Below are 20,991 nucleotides of genomic sequence, written 5' to 3'. Positions count from 1 at the left end.
CACATTAGGCTTTAAAAATTATTGTTGTTTAAAAGCTGATACCAGTGGCTTTTTGTGTAAAAGAATATAGGTCCTACAAAGGACACAAACTCATCCTTTTTTATGGCTGCATAGTATTCCATGGTGTATATGTGCCACATTTTCTTAATCCAATCTGTCACTGATGGACATTTGGGTTGATTCCAAGTCTTTGCTATTGTGAATAGTGCCGCAATAAACATACGTGTGCATGTGTCTTTATAGCAGCATGATTTATAATCCTTTGGGTATATACCCAGTAATGGGATGGCTGGGTCATATGGTACTTCTAGTTCTAGATCACGTGGATGCAGCTGGAAACCATCATTCTTAGCAAACTATCACAAGAACAGAAAACCAAACACCGCATGTTCTCACTCATAGGTGGGAACTGAACAATGAGATCACTTGGACTCGGGAAGGGGAACATCACACACCGGGGCCTATCATGGGGAGGGGGGAGGGAGGAGGGATTGCATTGGGAGTTATACCTGATGTAAATGACGAGTTGATGGGTGCAGCACACCAACATGGCACAAGTATACATATGTAACAAACCTGCACGTTATGCACATGTACCCTACAACTTAAAGTATAATAATAAATAAATTAAAAAAAAAAAAAAAAGAATATAGGTCCTAAATGAAAGTACCAAGTCCAGTCAAAAGACATGTTGTGGAAATCAATGCTCTTGTCCTTCAAACCTATCAGGACAACTACACATCCAAAGATGTTGAGGGAAATGCAAGGGTTTGCAATCGTTTAAGAAAATAGCGCTTCACGAGTTTGCAATGAAGACGTGGTGATGAATGTGCCACCACCAGACGCGAGAGATGGGCCCCAGATGAAGTGTGCACATTCCCAAAGTCTCGAATATCCAGAACATACTTACACGCGTTGGGGAAGGGAGGAGGCTTTCTCATTAATTCTAGAAAGGAGGCGGTTCCCTGCAAAGGTATGGGTGCAGGGGGAGAGCTAATTAGCTTTACGGGTGGTTGCTGGTTCCCTTCTTGCCTTCTTTAAGATATTTCTGTCAAACAGCTCTTTCTCCCGGTAATGCACAGGTGGCCCTCGCAGGTACTTCTCCTCTGCTGCCTTGTAATCCAGCCCATCAAGTGCGGCGATGGCACAAATCATGGCTTCCGGGAGAAGAACTTCCAGAACAAAACTGACTTTGTCATCCCTTATCAGAGTCAGCATGGTCTTGTCAACTTGCTTGTAGATTTCTTGCAAATGCTTGGCCACGACTTCCAACTGATCGTCATCCTCCAGGTATGTTTCAACGCAGAGCACATCCCTGTGTGGGGTCAGAAACGCGGTCAGCCACCTGGACTGCTTCCTGCCTTGCAAGATGTCCAGAAGGTGGGGGTCGGCCCCCTTTCTCGTCACGATGAAGTCCACCAGCTTCCGGTTGTCTCGGTCCCGAGCGGCCCTCATCCGGTCCGGGAGGATTTTCTTGCAAGGCCTCTTCCCGCCCAGGGAGGTCTCCTCCTCCCAGTCTTCCAGGTCTCCATAATTCACCTGTGGAAAGTCAACCTGCAGGTCTCCCTCTTGGATGGCTCTCCTGATTGGGTAGCTGACGTCTGCAGCGTAATAGTCCAGGAAAGAGCCCCGGAAAGAACCCCGGACCAGTCCTTCTCTGTAGTGGGAAATCAGTGAGAAGCACCAGTTGACACTTTGCTTGTAGGTCTTCTGGGCTCTCTTGAGCAGCGTCTCTTTCTCCTTACAATCCAGGTGCTTCAGCCTTCGAAGAGGAACTTGAATGCCCCGCTTTCCACGGTGCAGGTTGGCCTCAAGCAGGAGCACCCTTGCAGTCTTGTCTGTGTTGCTGACACTCTTGACCACTGCTGGCCAAAACGGATGATCTTGAAATTTGAACCAGACCATCGTTCCACTTTCAATGGGACATGGCTCCTGTGGAAAAGCAAGGCTGGCGGGCTGCCCATCCTGTTTACCGCCAGCCCTTTGAACCATGGTGACGGGATTAGCAAGCTTGGCGTCAGCAGGGGTCTGAGGTCCTTGAGGTCGCCTCTGAAAATCTGTACCGGGAGGTTTCCTTTTTCTATTGGCAAGCCAGAGTGAAGAAGGCAGCCTGTGCTGACGGGACCCAGAGGATGTGGCCATGCCTGCCCAGCCTGGCTTCCAGGCACCCTCTCCTGGGTCCTGAACGTACCCCGAGAAGGGAGAACATTCTGGGGAAGCAATCAGGGTTTTCTTCGGGCGGCTATCCCTTGTCTCTTCCTTCAGAGCAGGGGGCGCAGGGCTGGTGAGACCTGGAGGCCGAGATGCACCCTCCTCCGTTACTGTGGGAGGCAGGGACATAAGAGTTGAGGCCTTTGCCCTTTTCTTGCCCTTTTTCTCACAACCATGCCACGAAAGTGTCAGGGAATCCTGGCAGGCTTGGGAGCTTTGCAACACCTGTGCTTGCATTCTACCTGGGGTAGGAGCAATGGCCATGAGCACCCGTGACCTGTCCCTGCCCAGGGCACCTGGAGTCAGATCAATGGCCATGCGCGATGGTGAGCTGTCACTGCGCAGGATGCCTGGAGTAGGATCGATGGCCATATGTGCCTGTGACCTGTCACCGTGCAGGGTGCCTGGAGTAGGAGCAATGGCCGTGCGTTCTCCTGAGCCGTCACCACGCAGGGTGCCTGGAGTCTGAGAAATGGCCTTGCGTTTCCGTGACCTGGTACTGCGCAGGACCCCTGGCATAGATGCAATGGCTGTGCGAAATGGTGAGCTGTCACCGCGCAGAGCGCCTGGAGTAGAAGCAATAGCCTTGTGTGCCTGAGAGCTGTCACCGTGTAGGGCGCCTGGAGTAGGAGCAATGGCCCTGCTTTCTCCTGAGCCATCACAGTGCAGGGCGCCTGAAGTAGGAGTAATGGCCTGGTGCGCTCGTGACCCGTCCGCATGCAGGGAGCCTGCAGTAGGAGCAAAGGCTGTGCACGTTCGTGAGCTGTCACTGCACAGGGTGCCTGCAGTGGGAGCAATGGCCTTGCATTTCCATGACTTGTCATCGCGCAGGACGCCTGGAGGAGGAGCAATAGCCGTTTGCACCTGAGAGCCGTCACCATGCAGGGCTCCTGCAGGAGAAGCAATGGCCCTGTGTACTGGTGACCTGCCACCACCCAGGGTGCCTGGAGTAGGAGCAGAGGCCCTGCATGCTGGCGACCTGTCAACGTGCAGGGTGCCTGGAGTAGAAGCAATGGCCTTGCATTTCCGTGACCTGTCAGACCTGCCACCGCGCAGGGCAGCCGAAGTGGGAGCAATGGCCTTGCGTTTCCGTGACTTGTCATCGCGCAGGACACCTGGAGGAGGAGCAATAGCCGTTTGCACCTGGGAGCCGTCACCATGCAGGGCTCCTGGAGGAGAAGCAATGGCCGTGTGTACTGGTGACCTGTCACCATGCAGGGCGCCTGGAGAAGGAGCAGAGGCCCTGCATGCTGGTGACCTGTCAATGTACAGGGTGCCTGGAGTAGGAGCAATGGCCCTGCATGCTGGTGACCTGTCAACGCGCAGGGTGTCTGGAGTAGGAGCGATGGCCTTGCATTTCCGTGACCTGTCGGACCTGTGTCGGCGCAGGGCACCTGGAGTAGGAGCAGTGGCCTTGCATTTCCGTGATCTCTCAGACCCGTTAGGGTGCAGGGCACCTGGAGTAGAAGCAATGGCCTTGTGTTTCCATGACCTGTCACCTCGCAGGGAACCTGCAGATGGGGCAATGGCCGTGCATGCTGTTGAGCTGTCACTGCGCATGGTGCCTGGAGTAGGAGCAATGGCCATGTGCGCCTGAGAGCCGTCGCCGTTCAGGGCACCTGGAGTAGAAGCAACGGCCGTGTGCACTGGTGACCTGTCACCATGCAGGGCGCCTGGAGAAGGAATAATGGACGTGCGCGCTGGTGAGCTGTTACCGTCCAGGGCGCCTGGAGTAGGAGCAATGGCTCTGCATGCTGGTGTCTTGTCAATGTGCAGGGTGTCGGGAGTAGGAGCAATGGCGTTGCGTTTCCTGTCATCTTGCAGGGCCCCTGGAGTAGGGGCAACGGTCGCGTGTGATGGCAGACTATCACTGCACATAGTGCCTGGAGTAGGAGTAGTGGCCATGTGTGCTTGAGAGCCATCGTGGCCGTGCAGGGCGCCTGGAGTAGGGGCAACCCCTGTGCGTTCTCCCGAGCTGTCACCATGCAGGGTGCCTGAAGAAGGAGCAATGGTCGGGCGTGCTGGTGAGCTGTCACCGTGCAGGGCACCTGGAGTAGGAGCAATGGCCATATAAGTCCGTGACCTGTCACCGTGCAGGGCCCCTGGAGTAGGAGCAATGGCCCTGCGTTTCCGTGACCTGCCACCACGCAGGGCCCCGGGAGTAATAGCGATGGCCCTGCGTTTCCTTGATTTGCCACCGAGCAGGGTGCCTGGGGTAGGTGCAAGGCCCATACCCACCCGTGACCTGTCCCTGCCCAGTGAACACGGAGTAAGGGCAATGCTCCTGCATGCCCGGGGCCTTTCACTGCACAAGGTGCCTGGAGCGGGGGCAGTGGCCCTGCTCACCCCTGACCTGTCACCGGGCAGGGCTCCTGGAGTAGGACCAGTGGCCGTGCGTTTTTGCGACCTGTCACCGCACAGCGTGCCTAGAGTAGGAGCAATGGCCCTGCACGCCGGTGACCTGTCACTGTGCAGGGCACCTGCAGGAGGGGCAACGCCTGTGCCCACCCGGGACCCAACCCCGAACAGTGTGGATGGACTAGGTGCAATGGCCCCGCCTGCCCGTGACCTGTCCCTGCGCAGGTCACCTGGAGTAGGGGCAATGCCCATGCCCACCTGTGACTCGTCTCCACACAGTGCACATTGAGTAGGGCCAATGGCCCTGCGCGCCCGGGACCTTTCCCTGCACAAAGTGCCTGGAGTAGGGGCAATGGCCCTGCTCGCCCCTGACCTGTCAGTGCGTAGAGCTCCGGGAGTAGGACCAGCAGCTGTGAATTCTTGTGACCTGTCACAGCACAGGGCGCCTGGAGTAGGAGCAACGGGCCTGCACGCCAGTGACCTGTCACCACGCAGGGCATCTGCAATAGGGGCAATGCCTGTGCCCACCCGTGACCCTATCTTGCACAATGCGCATGTAGTAGGGGCAATGGCCCTGGCCCTGCGTGCTCGTGAACTGTCACCACACAAAGCACCTGGGGTATGGGCAAGGCTGGTGTACGCCCGTGAATTTTCACCACGCAGGGTGCATGGAGTAGGAGCAATGGACGTGCGTGACCTTTCACCACATAGGGCACCTGGAGTAGGGGCAACGCCCATGCCCACCCGTGACCTGTCCCAGCACAGTTTGCGTGGAGTAGGGGCAATGGCCCTGCATGCCCATGACCTGTAACCTCGCAGGGCACCTGGAGTAGGGACAATGGCCCTGCGCACCCATGACGTGTAACCTCGCAGGGCACATGGAGTAAGGGCAATGTCCTTTGGCATCCGTCACCTGACACCACGCAGGGCGCCTGGAGTAGGGGCAATGGCTCTGCGTTCCTGTGACCTGCCACCACGCCTGGCACCTAAAGTAGGGGCAATGGCCCTGCTCACCTGTGACCTGTCCCCGCACAGAGAGCCTGGTTTAGGGACAGTGGCCCTGTGCACCCGTGACCTGTCACTGCACAGGCAGCCTGGGGTAGGGGCAATGGCCCTGTGCGCCCAAGACCTGTAACCTCGCAGGGCATTTGGAGTAGGGGCAATGGCCCTGTGTGTCCGTGACCTGCCACCGCGCATGGCTCCTGGAGTAGGGACAATGGCCCTGGGAGCCCCTGACCTGTCCCCGCGCAGGGCGCCTGGAGTAGGGGCAATGGCTGTGGGCTCCTGTGACCTCTCATCCCGCAGAGCATGCTTACTCTCTGAAGGGATCGTCGGTGATCTTGGGTTTTCCCTCTTCCCAAGACTCCTCCTTAAGTCGCCTTTGCATCTCCAATCATCTTCATGAGGGACGGAACTGGCTGGTTTTTCGGGCACCTTCTGAGAAAGCTGAGAGGGCGTGGTGTTCTCTAGTTCATGTGGTTTCCTTCCTCCACCCAGATTTGTTCTCTCGTTCAGAATCTCCAGGGCCACCTGAAGGGTTCCTCTGTACCCCATCTTCTCTCTGAGTGGGGCACTGAGCTTCGTCTGTGCCGCTGCAGAGGCGGCAATGTCTTCCATTTCAGACTTACTTGGGGTCTTCACGTCTGTGCTTTTCACCTTGATTTTTTCATCTACAGCGAGGATTTGAACTTCTAGAGAAATCGCCTTTTGGGGCTTCGTTTTTGGTGAAGTCCCACGTGTACACAAAACCTTTGCTGGCCATAGGCGGCCTTTCCAAGAGCATAGGACGTACTCAGAGTCCATGATGAGCTGAGTCGTGTGTGAACAGGTAGCTAAAGGAGGTCGAGGGGTCTGCTTGTCACACCCTCTGCTACTGCAGGTCTCTCCTAAACCAAGCTGCTCTGCAGAGCATCCTTTGCCTTCGGACTGCAAAGGATGTGCAGTGTGGGTGGGCTGGGTTCCTCCTCCTGAATCTCCCTGAGGCACTTGAACTTGTATTTCCGGTGGACAATACTGCAGTATGCTGCAACGTGGTAAAGGGAGAACGGAAATGTATCAGAAAAGCATCCTTTTGTGAAACGCAAAGCACCCTGCTCAGTGAGGTTGATAAAATAAGGAAGCATGACAAGCGAGTCTTAGACCAGAGGGATCGACAGATGGTAAGTATTTGGGATCACACAGAAGGTCCCCAGGAGCTTTATTACACACCAAACCCAAGGCCTTGTGCTAATTTTAACAATTCCATATTGAGGAACACCTGCATGGGGAGGTGGGTGTCCTGGCAGGGACCCTACGTTTCTTATTAAGTATTCTGCGCCTTTGGGCTCCTTGGGCAGAAACCTGAGGAAACGCTTCATGTTTGTATTTCTAGGGTGCTAGTATGAACCTGTGCTTCCCAGGAAGCCCGAGGAGGTCTCCCACACACAGATGCTGGGTGTTGGCACCATATCATGTGCAAGAACACAAACATGTAACCCAGAGCTGCGTGGAGCTCATCCTGGTGATTACTGGCTACCATGGGTCGTGAAGATCACTGCAGGCAGCGGTCACTGGCTGCCATCTGCACCTCTTTACCGTGGCTTTAAACTTTTGCCTCCCGACACCATCCGTGACTCTTATCCTGAAAACGAGTGTCTGTACAACTACGGGCAAGGAAAATTCCACTGTGAAATGTCGGCATGAAGTGAATGCAAGCGAATGTTTAGTAAATGGGGAAATCTTACCCAGTGTCACATGGATCGCGGCAGGTTTGGTTCTGTGAGCTGGATCTCTTGCTGCTCACACTGCAAGCGCTGGTGTGCAGACCCTTCAACCCGACTCCGTGCCCCTGCAGTGCGCTGTTCTTCTGGCGACCCAGTGGCACCACGTGCAGATGCTCAGGACCTATGCACTCCTAATGTCAATCTGGAAACCCAAATACAGGTAGGAAACTAAGCCAATCAAGTGATTTATCCTGTTCCCCTCCCCAACTCTCGAGTGCATGCCCTTTTCAAAAAGAACTGACATCTTCATCTCAGGCATCATGTGGATGCCATCTTTGTTTTCTTCCTTCATTTGCATCTCCAAAAATTTCCCTGTTACGCCACTTAGTGTATGCTAGTCTTTTTCTGTTTCAGAACCTTGGGAACTACTGCTTTCCTGACAGCATCCCCCTAAGACACATGGATTCCATATCAGCAGTCTTTCTCTCTCTCTCTCTCTCTCTCTCTCTCTGTGCCCCTCTCTCTCTCTCTCTGTCTCTGTGAAATGAAATGTACTCAATGAGATTGATAAAATGAGGAAACATGACAGGTGACTCTTGTCATTTTACTGTGTTTTTCTGATTCTCAAATAACATGAAATGGGTTAGCATGGAATATGAAATGTGTAGACAGACATATGAAAGGACACCACGTCACAGAAGCTCAGTCCACATGACAATGTGCCTGCTTCCAAGGCATTGCCGATGCATCCATGTGCACACACACAACTGGAGCTCCTAACTTAAGAGCATAACTGGAAACATTGTCTTGTGAATGCTCATGTTCCTACCTCATTTGTGTGAACGTCTGTACCGTGAGGCTTCCCTGATAGTTCCAAACTTTATTTAATGAAATGTCCCATATTATAGAAGTGTGCACTGAAGATGCAACTCTTTTCTCAGTCCTTCACTTCCCACCTTCCACATCGAAATACTCTGCTAGCCTGTTGTTGTTTTCTATAGCCATTGTACAATATTTGGTACCGTGCAATATTGGGTATCATAGCTCATTTACATATTTTAGCTCATGCATTGTGGACTTCAAATTACAGGTTTCATGGGCCAAAAATTATTTCCTTAACAAAGGCATGTTTGTGTGTCTTTGTTCACGGGCACTGGTAGATGTAATATGACATGTGTAATGATGATGAGATATACATGCTTTAGGGAAAAGTTGCACAAAACCTTTCTTAGATGAGGGTATGTGAACGTACAGGTTTAATGTCCTCTTCTTTAGAAAACTCAGAGTACTGGGCTGTCAAGCACAGGTGTCACCTGTGGACCCAGAACAAAAGTGAGAAGGAATCACCAATGACCCTGGCACTTCAATCTCCCCTTAACTGAAACTGCCAGCCCATGTCACAAAACAGGTGTGATTGGGCACCCTCAAGCCCAAGTCAATGCCTACCACATCCCCAAATGCAGTCTCTCCTCTCTTCCTCCCTCTCTCTGTCTCCACACACACACATAAGCACACACACACACACACACACACACACACGTTGGAAACTCAAGGAGCCTGGCATTGATGCATAGAATCCATGCTCACTGCCTCTACACATTCCTGTAAATGTTTCTGCTTCCAGTACAAATGCTGTTTTCTTCCTCATTTAGTTCCTTATTTTAAACATAGACAGGAAAACATCTAAAGGGATGTCTAAAATTTCTAAATAGAAAATATTGTAAGCATCAGCCATCCAATCACCCAGAAATGCTTATTGCAAGTATATGAGTCCACACACTCCAGAATTTTTGTCCTGTTGATATACGTATATTTCTTTCTTTTCTTTTCTTTCTTTTTTTTTTTTTTTTTTTTTTTTTTTTTTTGAGATGCAGTCTCATTCTGTCTCCCAGGCTGGAGTGCAGTAGCGCGATCTTGGCTCACTGCAAGCTCCACCTCCCAGGTTCAAGCCATTCTCCTGTCTCAGCCTCCCAAGTACCTGGGACTACAGGCGCCCGCCACCATGCCTGGCTAATTTTTTGTATTTTTAGTAGAGGGGGGATTTCAACATGTTAGTTAGAAATAGAGCAAGATAGCTAGATAGGTCTACATCTATCTCTGTCTAGGTTTACCTTTATCTGTCTATATTGCAGATCCAGCTAGATCATGATATGCAAATATTGATCTACTTCCGCATACCAGGATCCACGAGATAAAAACGGAACATTCACTAAGCCCAACTCATTTTTGTGAATGAACCCAAGTTCTCAGAGTATTGAATGAGTAGGACAACGTGTTTAATATTTTACTTCAAAATGAAATCAAACCCTGCCTGCACAATACGACTAAGCAGATGAAAATAAAAGGAAAATGGGATAAATAGTAAGTCTACAATCTATAGCATCATAGTCCATTTTAGGTCCCTAAAGAAATTATCAGTAGAGTATTTTCTAGTTTTGGTGTATAACTTTTGTTCTATTCCATTTGCTCTTTAGTTGAGGGATGAAAGAATTGGAAGACCATGAGCTTTTATTTCTGCCATCGACAGCCATGATTTGGGGGATAATCGTTTTGGAAGCCCTCTGTTAATTCCTTTCTCAAGTGAGGGCTTCATTTACTTTTTAGGAACAAGTAAAAGAACACAGTTCCCAGCAGCTCTTCTCAAAGTGGGGTCCCTTTCCTGACGTGGTCCCCCTCCCACTGAGAAGCAGGCATCCTCCCTCCAGCACCCCTCCCTAGCATTACCAGAGCTTTGTGGAGCTCCTGTCGGCTGCTAGGTGTGTGACTTTAGACCCTCCCCAAAACAGGTATTTCCTTCCAACGATGAGCTGGCGGCATCCTTTAGTACAATAAAGGCACCGTGTATTAAATGGTTTCTCTAAAGGAAGTGCATTCTTGTATATTCCTACACCTTCCCTTTGCGCAGGTGAATTGCACATCAATTTTCAACCTATCTGTAGAGACAGGTCTCACGCTTCCCTAGGGTTTGCAGTGCACTTGTAGCACCATTGGGTGAGAATTGGCATCAGTCCAGTTTTCCTGTTATTCTGTTCACTAATTGCAAGCATGAATAGAGAATGCAGTTAGTGAACAATTGCACCGCTCTCCGACCTGGAGAGCAGAGCCTTTTGGTAGACAATAGGAACACAATGGTCCGCCCTGGTGAAGGAGCCTGTGTTTTTCGCTTCTGTCATGGAGAAGGGGCCCTCACTGATTTTCACTCAATTCACCTCATTGTAGTTAGCAGAGCGAGACCAGGAACTTCGCCTTTTACAGAACATGGGTCTCAAGGGTCAGCCACCCAGAATGAGCATAGCATGAGTCCCGGCTTGCTCAAAGTGACGGGAGGCCTTCCAGTACTACCCATCCTAGCTCGTCATTTGCCGGCATCAAATTTCCCTCTCCTAATGTATGCGTCCTAAGTTCTTACAACGAGGAGGCGAGTAAATTTCCATCCTGACGGGGACCTGCGACATTCCTTTAAGGTCAGAAATCCTTGGGGATCTCTGCTTTAAAGGACTGACTCTGGTGACAATGCTCTGGCTCAACACGTGTCACCTCAGGACAGTGAGTCAGGTCTAAGGATGACGCGCTACTCAATCCCCTCAGTCCCGGTTCCTCAGGAGTTGCCAACCTCCATTATGAACAGGAGGGATGAGAGCCCTGAGTAGTCAACTCAATGCCACACCCACACACACCCTCACACACACACACACATCCTCACACACACACACTCTCACACACACACACATCCTCACACACACACATCCTCACACACAAACACATGCACACACTTGCACAATACCCACACGCATCCTCACACACACACATCCACACACACACACCGAAACACACACACGTCCTCACACACACACACGCACACACATACACACGTATCCACACACATCCTCACATACACACATCCACACACCCTCGCACACTATCACACACACGCAGACATCCTCACACACACACCCTCCCCTCCGCCCCCGCCCTCCCCACTGTCACATCGATAGCAGACACCTACTAGTCTTGACGTTCCTACAGCTATTCCAGCTGTCCGCTCTGTAAATATCCTTGTGATATGTGTCTGCCGCCGGGAAAGAAACGTTTACCTTGGTTGTCATAGAAACCGGAGTGTCGTCCGGATGTTCTCCTGGATGACGACTTGCTACGGAGAGCAGGAAACGCCAATACATCCCCCGAGGCTCAGGGTCGATCTGGAGCTCACTCAGTCACATCCCGCCTCATCTCACGCGGGAACCAAGAAAGGATTCGCAACATGGCTGGGAATTCTCCTTGGCCTAGGCGCTGGGGGCAGGGGAAGTGTCACAGAACGGGTCGTGGAGGGAGGCAAGTGAAGGCGTCACAGGTTTTGTTCTCTCTTGAGGCACAGGGACGCAGGATCCAGGTCCGGCGAGGGGCCACCTTTCCCACCTCCAGAACACAGGAGGCCAGGTACTTTTGTGTACCTGTAGCTTAGCTCACACCCAGAACATGCGGTATTCGGTTTTCCATTCCTGACTTAGCTCACTTAGGATAATGGCCTGCAGTTGCATCCAAGTTGCCGCAAAAGACACGATTTTGTTCTTTCTTTTTTTTTTTAATACCTGACTAGTATTTCACGGTGTATAAACACATTTTCTTCCTCCACTCATCGGTCGATGGGCACTTAGGTGGATGCCACATGTTGGCGATTGTGAATTGTGCTGCCATAAACATACAGGTGCAGCTGTCTTTTTCACATAATGACTTCATTTCCGTTGAGCAGATACCCAGTCGTGGGATTGCTGGATCGTATGGTGTATCGACTATTAGTTCTGTTGTCCATAGGGGTCGGACTTATTTACATTCCCACCAGCAGCGTAAAAGCATTCCTTTTCACCAACACTTGCACCAACATCTAGTGTTTATTGACTTTTTAATCACGGCCATTCTGGCTGGGGTAAGGTGCTGTCTCACCCTGGTGTTCATTGGTGTTTCCTTGATGATGAGCAATGTTGAACATTTTTTCAAAAATGTCTTGGCCATTTGTATACCTTCTTTTGAGAAATGTCTGTTCATGTCATTTGCCCACGTTTTAATGGGATTGTTTGTTCTTTCTCCTTGCTGATTTTGTAGAGTTCCTTGTAGATTCTGCATATTAGTTCCTTGTAGCAAGCACGTTTTGCAAATATTTTCTTCCATTCTTCAGGTTGCCTTGTTACTCTATTGATTATTTCTTTGCATATTTCTTTCGTTACTTGTTTTGTTTTCAAAAACCAACTTCTTTTCATGGACCATATTTGTATGTAAACATGAATGAACTGAAGATTATTTTTAAACGAAAATTTCCTTTTAATGGTCGCTTAGATTTTCTCGGAATACTTGAACATGTATTGCCTGGGTCTAAGAATTGTTATTTCTATTTTTATTTATTTATTTTTTTTGAGATGGAGTCTCGCTCTGTCGCCCAGGCTGGAGTGCAGTGGCCGGGTCTCAGCTCACTGCAAGCTCCGCCTCCCGGGTCTATGCCATTCTCCTGCCTCAGCCTCCCGAGTAGCTGGGACTACAGGCGCCCGCCACCTTGCTCGGCTAGTTTTTTGTATTTTTTAGTAGAGATGGGGTTTCACCGTGTTAGCCAGGATGGTCTCGATCTCCTGACCTCGTGATCCACCCGTCTCGGCCTCCCAAAGTGCTGGGATTGCAGGCGTGAGCCACCGCGCCCGGCATGAATTGTTATTTTTAAAAGAAATATTTCTTGAAGTGAAACTCAGAAAACATGAAATTAGCTTTTTAAGCATACCATTTGGTGGCATAAATTATATTCACAGTTTTGTAAAATCATCACCTCTGTCTATTTACACAACATTTGCATCAGTCCCAGAGGAAACCCTGTACCCATTAGGCAGTCACTACTGATTCCCACCTCCCTCCATTCCTGGCAGCCACTCATCTGCTTTGTTATCAGATGACATGATAACAGCCTGATTTCTAAGTATTGCTAATCCTTAACATTTGCCTCTTCTGGACATTCCGTATAAATGGAATCATAGGGTACGTGAACTTTTGTGTCTGGCTTATTTCACGTAACACGGTTTCCAAGTTCATCCATGTTGTACCATGTATCAGAGCGTCATTCTTTCTTCTAGCTATGGAATATCCCATTAGGTGGATCCATCGTGTTGTGTTCATCCATTTATCTGTCGGTGGTAATGTGGGATGCTCCTGTTGGGCTGTCGTCAATGGTGCTGTTATGAACATTCAGACACGTGTATTTGCTTGAATGTCCGTTTTAAATTTTTCGGCATGTATCTAGGAGTGGAATGATGGTTTCATATGTTAATTACTTTTAACCTTTTGAGGAACCACCAAACTGTTTTTCATAGTAGCCACACCATTTTACATTCCCACCAGCAGTGTATAAGGCTTGCAGTTTCTCCACATCTTAACAACAACAATTTTTGTCTTCCTTTTAAAACTAAACATCCTGGGGGGTGGTTAGCTGATAGGATGGTGGTTTGATTTGCATTTCCCTAAGAGTAATGATGTTGAGCCTATGTTCTCTGTCCCTATACCCTTGCACATGCCTGGATCCTATTTTGGGTATTGCATGGGCCATCTTTTCCATCCTCATTCATCTGTTATACTCCTACCCATATCTCATCTCAGTATCCATCAGCAATATCTAATCTGCTGAGCCCTTCTCTAAAACCAGACTCTCACCTTGATTTCTTTGAGACTATGAATGAAATAACAAAGCGTGATATTTAGGCTGTCAAATTGCCTTGACAAAGTTCTACACCACGGGCTCCTAAAACAGTGAGAAAATGTTTTGTCACGAGTCTAGGTAATTAGAAGGAATAAATTGGCAGTGATCAAGGTGGAGAAGTATTAGCAATGTGCTGTTCTTAGAATTAGCACCCAGATGAGTTAGGAAATATTGATGTATCTATGGTATATAGACATCTATGGATTACTTCGTGGAGCATGTAGTGAAATCTCCAAATATTTTCAGACTAGTTTATGCCTTTTCCAGTAGTAACATGCCATTGTGACAGAGATCAAACTGAGTCAATGTTTAGCATGAATAAGTGAAATGAGAGATATTTTTTAGTAAAGTTACCATAGGAAACCACATTTTATTATATGATCTCACGAAGAGTCAGTAGTACAGCAAGGGCTCTGGTGGCCATTGCCCATTGTTCCTCACCGAACGCATTGGTGGCTTTCTATGAGGCAGTGAAATGCTGATGGTCACAAGCAAGTGAATTCAAAGGGAATGGCATACAGTAGCCTTACCTTTAACCTGTTACTTGTACAGGCAGTGGGAAAGCATGATCAGAATGAATACAATCTTGAAGACTTTGTTTGCTAAATGTAGATGAAAGAAAGAAAATGCATGATTAAAAACAGAAAGAAACTTGCAGAACTGGTAGCAAACAAAGACAGGTACCAAAGTTAAATACAACTTTAGAAGATGTAAAGACAATCTATAGCTATATCTATCTGAGTCTATAGCTATGTCTTTCTCTATACCTACACCTTTATCTACCTAGAGAGAGAAAAGATTGAAAGGAAATAATACCCCGGATTTTAGATGGAATATTATATCTGATTGATGGAATTATGTGTCTCTTTTTAAATCAATGAGGTAGATAAAGCAGTAGCTAATTGAATCAAAGACGCAGAGATAGTGTGTCTATATATATAATAGGTATGCAGACAGCTAGATAGGTAGGCAGGAAAATAGATAACTGGATAGATAGGCATAGAGATAGACGGATAGACAGAAAGAAAGATGGATAGAAAGATAGATACATAGATAGATAGATACTCAGACATATTGCACAGGAGAAACAGAACTACTGGCATACTTTGTTTGACTGTGCTTTATTGCACTTTGCAGATACAGCTTGTTTTGGAAGGTTCCTAATACCCTGCTTTGAACAATCTGTGGGCACGATTTTTCACAGCATGTGCTCACCTCGTGTGTCTGTGTCACATTTTGGTAATTCTTACAGTATCTCAGATTTTCACTAGGATTATATCTGTTATGTTGATCTGTGATCAGTGATCTTTGATGTTGCTATTGCAATCACATTGGGAAGCCACAAAATGCACCCTAGAAGAAGCAAACTTAATCAACCAACGTTGTGTGTGTTTTGACTGCTCCACTGACTGGCCTTTCCCCATCTCTCTCAGTCTGCTCTGGTCTCCCTACTCCCTGTGACACGATAGTATTGAAATTAGGCCAAATAATAATCCTGCGATGGCCTCTAATGGTCTGAGTGAAAGGAGGAGTTGCAGATCTCTCACTTTAAATCAAAAGTGAAAAATTATTAAGCTCAGTGAGGAAGGCATGTCTCGAGCTGAGATAGGCCCCAAACTAGGCCTCCTGCACCAAACACTTAGCCAGGTGGTGAAAGAAATGAAAAGTGCTACTCCAGCAAACACATGAATGATAAGGAAGCAAAACAGCTTTTCTGCTGATATGCAGAGAGTTTTAGTGGCTAGACCGTCAAACCAGCCACCACATGCCCTTAAGCCAAGGCCTAATCCAGAGCACAGCCCTAACTTTCCTCAGTTCTCTGAGGCTGAGAGAGATGAGGAAGATGAAAAACAAACAAACAAACAAACAAACAAATAAAAACGTGAGTAGCTGGCAGATGTTGGTTCGTGGGGTGTAAGGAAAGAGGCCATCTCCATCACATAAAAGTGCAAGGTGGAGAATAAAATGCTGATGGAGGCACTGCAGAAAGTTCTCCAGAAGATCTAGCTGAGATCATGGGTGAAGATGACTATGCTCACAACAGAATTTCCTTCTAGGATGAAACAGCCTTCTATTGGAAGAAGATACCATCTAGGACTTCATAGATAGAGAGGAGAAGTCAATGCCTGGCTTCAAACTTTCAAAGGACAGGCTGACTCTTTTGTTAGGCCGCTAATGCAGCTGGTGACAGTAAGTTGAAGCCAATGCTCATTTACCAGTCCTGGCAACACCCACCTCCATCCCTTCCCAGGTTTTCCCTTCTTCCTCCTTCTCCACCATCTGAGAAGGCACAGACACACACATCATTTTACAACAGGTTCATTTTATTTTCATCACCATAGGGTGTGCCCTGTGCAGTGTAGAATGTACTCTAAACCCTGTCAGCTATATATATATTTGGTGTTAGACTTCTGGAGACCTCTCAGATAGATCTAGGTCTCTGAACTTGCCCTGAAATTACTGGCTGTCCAGGGAGGCTCTGGAAATGGTAGAGGTCTCCTTGCTTTCTTGGTCCTGCTGTGGCTCATTTTGATTGAGTTCCTCATTCAGCTGGTCAGAATGGCTGGAGAGTGTTGGCCCTCTCCCTTCCTCAGGTTTTCTTGAAGCAGTGGTCTTTTGGGGGTGACTTTTTTCCTGGAACTCCTTCAAAGGGTCCCTTTTCCCTTCCGGGTTGTCTTGGGAATCTGGAAGTACAACAAGGAGATCACAGAAGGGCATTGGTTTTGGGGAAGAGGGTGGGGGAGGGCTGGGAACAAGGGTTTCATGAAAAGGGTGCAGGCTGGGGTGGGGGTTATGCCAGGAGAAGACAGGGTAGGTTTCTCAGGAGGGAAGAGTCAAGGGGAAAGGTCAAGGGGAAGAATCGAAAATAAGAGGAGCTTGGGTGGGCCGCTCACTTTGATAGGGCTTCTAGACCTCGGATGAGAGGGGGCTTTCCTCTTCCTCTCCTCTTTGGTGTTGGTGGGTGGTTGTTCTTCAACAATTGAGCAGGAGGCTCACGGTTTCCTGGCCATCTCCCCCCCTCCCCCCTTTTTTTTTTTTTTTTTTTTTTTTTTTTTTTGAAATGAAGTCTCGCTCTGTCGTTCAGGCTGGTGCAGAGGTGTGATCTCCACTCACTGCAACCTCCACCTCCTGGCTTCAAGCAATTCTCCTGCCTCAGCCTCCGGAGTAGCTGGGATTACAGGTGCATTCTATCATGTCTGGTTAATTTTTGCATTTTTAGTAGAGACAGGGTTTTACTGTGTTGGCCAGGCTGGTCTCAAACTCCTGACCTCATGATCCGCCAGCCTCGGCCTCTCAAAGTGCTGGGATTACAGGCATGAGCCACCATGCCTGGACTTCCTGGCCATCTTTACCATACCAGCATCTCTCAAGGGTCTACTCCAGACCACCTGGCCTCCCTATATATGTCCCTCCCAGGGCAACGGTTGGCATGACTCCTGAGCTTTGATTGGTCAGCAAGCCCCTGCCCAGCCAACGGTTTCCCTAGGGGAAGAGGCTTATACATCATATATCACCATGAGGACATTGTCAATGGGGGTGGGGCATCTGATGAGGAAGCCAGGATGCTCTGTTTGAGAAAGGAAGATCTTAGCACTTCAAAAGACAGTTCTGAAAATGACATGTCACCCCTCTTAATTTCCCCATCTTCTCTTCTGGCAGATCACATCGCAGGGGAAGATGTTACCTGCACTTTTTCCAGGGACACCCCATTCAGTGGTACTATTCTCTCCTACCTTCCACCATTACCCAGCTTTTGTATGTCCCACCCAAAATCCCTTCATGCCAACCTGGAAGTATTTAAGACTATATGAAGATGTCAATAATCCGTCTTTCCTACAAATTCCTCTGATGCACCTTGAAGAGCATTCACTTCTGGGTTGCTACGAGACAACCTTTCCATGTCACTTCCTTTTCTCAGTGTCCACATATTGTCCCTCAATTTTTCATTCTCATGCTTTAAAGCACTGGTTTCAGATCAGCAAATTTACTTGCTTAGCTGGTTATCTGTATCAGATTGAGTTCAGAGAAATCAAAAGTATAGTTTGTGTGTGTGTGAAATTATATATCATAAAGGTCTGTTTATCATCATATAGTATTTACTTATGAATAACAATGTGTATGGTATGGTTTTCTCTAAGGAATTGGCTCAAACATTGTGGGTGGTGGCAGAAAGCTAAAATATGTAAGTCAGGTGGGCAGCCTGGAAACTAAGGAAGGAGTTGATGTTGCAGTCTTGAATTTCAAATATATATATAGCAGGCCAGTAGGACAGAAATGGAAATAGCTGTTGAACATTGATTCTTGAGATAGAAATGTACAGATTAGTTTGGCATGCAAGAAGATATATAGACCATATAGAACAGAATGGATACCCTAGAAATAAACACAGTCATATACCATTGACTAATTTCCAACAAGCTCCCAAAGAAGACACAACATGAAAGGGTTGTGTCTTCAATAAATGGTGTTGGCAAAACTGGATATCCACATACAACAGAATGAAACTGGACCCTGTCTTACACCATGTACAAAAACCCCTTCAAAATGAATAAAGGATCTAAATGTGAGCCCTGAAATCATAAAACCCCTTGAAGGAAACAGGGAAAATCTCCTTGATTTTGGCCTTGGCAATGATGTTCTTGGATATCACAACAAAAGCAAAATAAACAAATGAGAGTATGTTGAATAAAAGCTTCTGCACAAAGAAACAACCAACAAAATGAAAAGGCAAGCTATAGATTGTGGGAAACCATTTGCAAAACATATATCTAATAACAAGTGAATACCTAAAATACACGAGAAACTCACACAACGCAAGAGCAAAAACCCAAAACGTCGGATTAACAAATAGGCGAAGGACCTAGAATATTTCATAAACTTAGATGATAAAACAGCAGCAGGGTTTGAGTGGGTTGATGCTGATTTTGAAAGAAGTGCTACTCTGCATAAAACACTATCAAGAAGCATCACATGCTACAGAGACATCTTTCATGAAAGGATGAGTCAATTGATGTGGCCATCTCCATTGTTGTTTTATTATAAGAAATTGCCATAGCCAACCTAGCCTTCAGTACCACCACCTGATAAGTCAGCAGCCAACAACACAAAGGCAAAACCCTCCACCAGCAAAAAGATTATTATACACCGTAGGCTCAGATGGTTGTCAGCATTTTTTAGCAATAATGTATTTTTAACATCCGTACATTTAAAAAAATGCTATTGCACACTTAATAGACTATATTATAATGTGAACATAACTTTTATATGCACAGGAAATCAAAAAAATTATTATGGTTTCCTTTGCTGAGATATTTATTTATGAGATATTTATTAAGTTGGTCTGGAACCAAATCCATAACATCTCCAAGGTATCTAGTAGGTAGATATGTAGACAGATAGACAGATAGATAGGGTTAACAGTATCAAATAAGAATTACTGATTCCAACTTGAGAAAATACTAGCATTTCTGTTTTTTAACTTCACCTAGTTATTCTAATTGTCTCCAGTTATGTCTAGGTAATTACTTGTGTTTTCTATGACTCCCTCTCTATCTCCCTCCCTCCCTTGCTTCCTTCCCTCCCTTTCTTTCCTTTCTGTTCTACAAGGTCTCACTTTGTTGTCCAGACTGGAGTTCAGTGGGGTGATCATAGCTCGCTGCAGCCTCAAACTCCTGGGCTCTGATCCCCCGATCTGGACCTCCCCAAATTCTGGGATTATAGGCGTGCACCATCGCACACAGCCAATATGTGTTTTCTATTTTCGTTTTGCTCCTATTTTTCCCGTTCGTGTCTACTTGTCTCTGGTTAACTAGGTTTCGAAGCAGTAACACTTATCCGTAGTACTACTTCAACAAAAAATCAGAATTAATGTTGAAAAGAACGTAATTTTCAGCTTTGTGGCTCCAACTAGTCATTTAGTTATATTCATTTATCTATATTAAATCTTAATTTAGTAAAAATAGATCTCAATTGCACTAAGTCAACATTGAAAAAAAGATACAAGAATTAAGATTAGAGAAGAAAATCTGTTTCTTTCCACAGACTAAATATAACATGTTTTTAAATTATGTCTAGTAAATAGGTATCTAGGTACCACAGATTATGTTTGTCACTATCACATTACTTCATGCTAGTGTTGAAACCAATATGATTTTCACTACCTCCTTTGCAGTAGTTAACTCTGACTCACTAGGTACTGAGGTACCTTTAATTACATATTGTAATAACACAACATTTCTCCAAGAGATAAAAATTTAGAGTTAGGAAAAATAGTTTGAAACTCTTATTCATCATGTTGTCGTCATCATCTCTAGTTATGTCTAGCAAACGTGTTACCTTAGCAGCAGCTAATATTTGTAGTACTTATTTTCTAAAATACATAAAATGTTAGATTTTAGAAGATTATGTTTTTCAGACTCCTGACATAAAATATTCATTCTGGTTACTGCTACTTTTTCCACATAACTAGCCACCACCACTCTCTATCTAACTCATGCTTCACATACAAAAAGTAAACATATGTTGACTTAGAATTACTCATTTTTCACTTCCCAGTATCAATTATTTCTCTTTATGTTTCTAGTTATCTGAAGTGAAATTGTTACCTAGGCACCTATACTTAACGTATACTTATCTCTCTTACTAACTCATTAATCCTACAAGAGATAAGAATTTTGAATTAAAAAGGATGACTTTTCATCATTCTAGCCTCAAATACTTATTATGAGTACCTCTTATTTCTAATTATATAATTAGCTATGTACCATTACCCATCTATAAAACTACCTCATTCTTCATACAAGAAATGAGAAATTTGAGTTGTGAAGAAATTGATTTTCAGCTTCCTGACTGACTAGTTATTCTAATTTTATCTAGGTATTTTAATTTAAGTCTTACCTAGGTAATGCTAGTTATCAATAGTACTAACTTAATATTTCTAGAAGATGTAAGAATGTAGAGTGCACCAGGATATGTTTTATTTTTTACTTC

General features: G+C 46.6%; 1 protein-coding gene and 1 long non-coding RNA gene across 3 annotated transcripts in view; one reads left to right on the top strand and one right to left on the bottom strand.

Annotated features, from left to right (window-relative positions):
• Positions 1-20,991, top strand: part of LOC140710821 (uncharacterized) — a 49,094-nt gene that overhangs the window by 10,522 nt on the left and 17,581 nt on the right. The window contains exons 3-4 of one of the 2 annotated variants that reach the window (XR_012091891.1): positions 6,941-7,491; positions 9,404-9,632. This is a non-coding gene — a long non-coding RNA (uncharacterized lncRNA). Of the gene's footprint in view, positions 1-6,940; positions 7,492-9,403; positions 9,633-20,991 lie in introns of those variants that run through there. The other variant, XR_012091892.1, reaches the window with a different exon arrangement.
• Positions 699-6,728, bottom strand: LOC140710820 (uncharacterized). The gene has a single exon (XM_073013350.1). It carries the CDS (start codon positions 5,473-5,475, stop codon positions 994-996), a length of 4,482 nt encoding a protein of 1,493 aa, XP_072869451.1. The 5' UTR covers positions 5,476-6,728; the 3' UTR covers positions 699-993.

The sequence above is a fragment of the Chlorocebus sabaeus genome, chromosome X, assembly GCF_047675955.1.
Source record: "Chlorocebus sabaeus isolate Y175 chromosome X, mChlSab1.0.hap1, whole genome shotgun sequence".
NCBI lineage: Eukaryota > Metazoa > Chordata > Mammalia > Primates > Cercopithecidae > Chlorocebus > Chlorocebus sabaeus.
Note: the sequence above shows the minus strand (reverse complement) of the source record. Positions and strands in the feature narration are given on the sequence as shown.

Bases quoted from the DNA above. Each gene is read 5' to 3' on its own strand.
- LOC140710820 (XM_073013350.1), bottom strand. From the start codon at position 5,475: ATGCCAAAGGACATTGCCCTTACTCCATGTGCCCTGCGAGGTTACACG.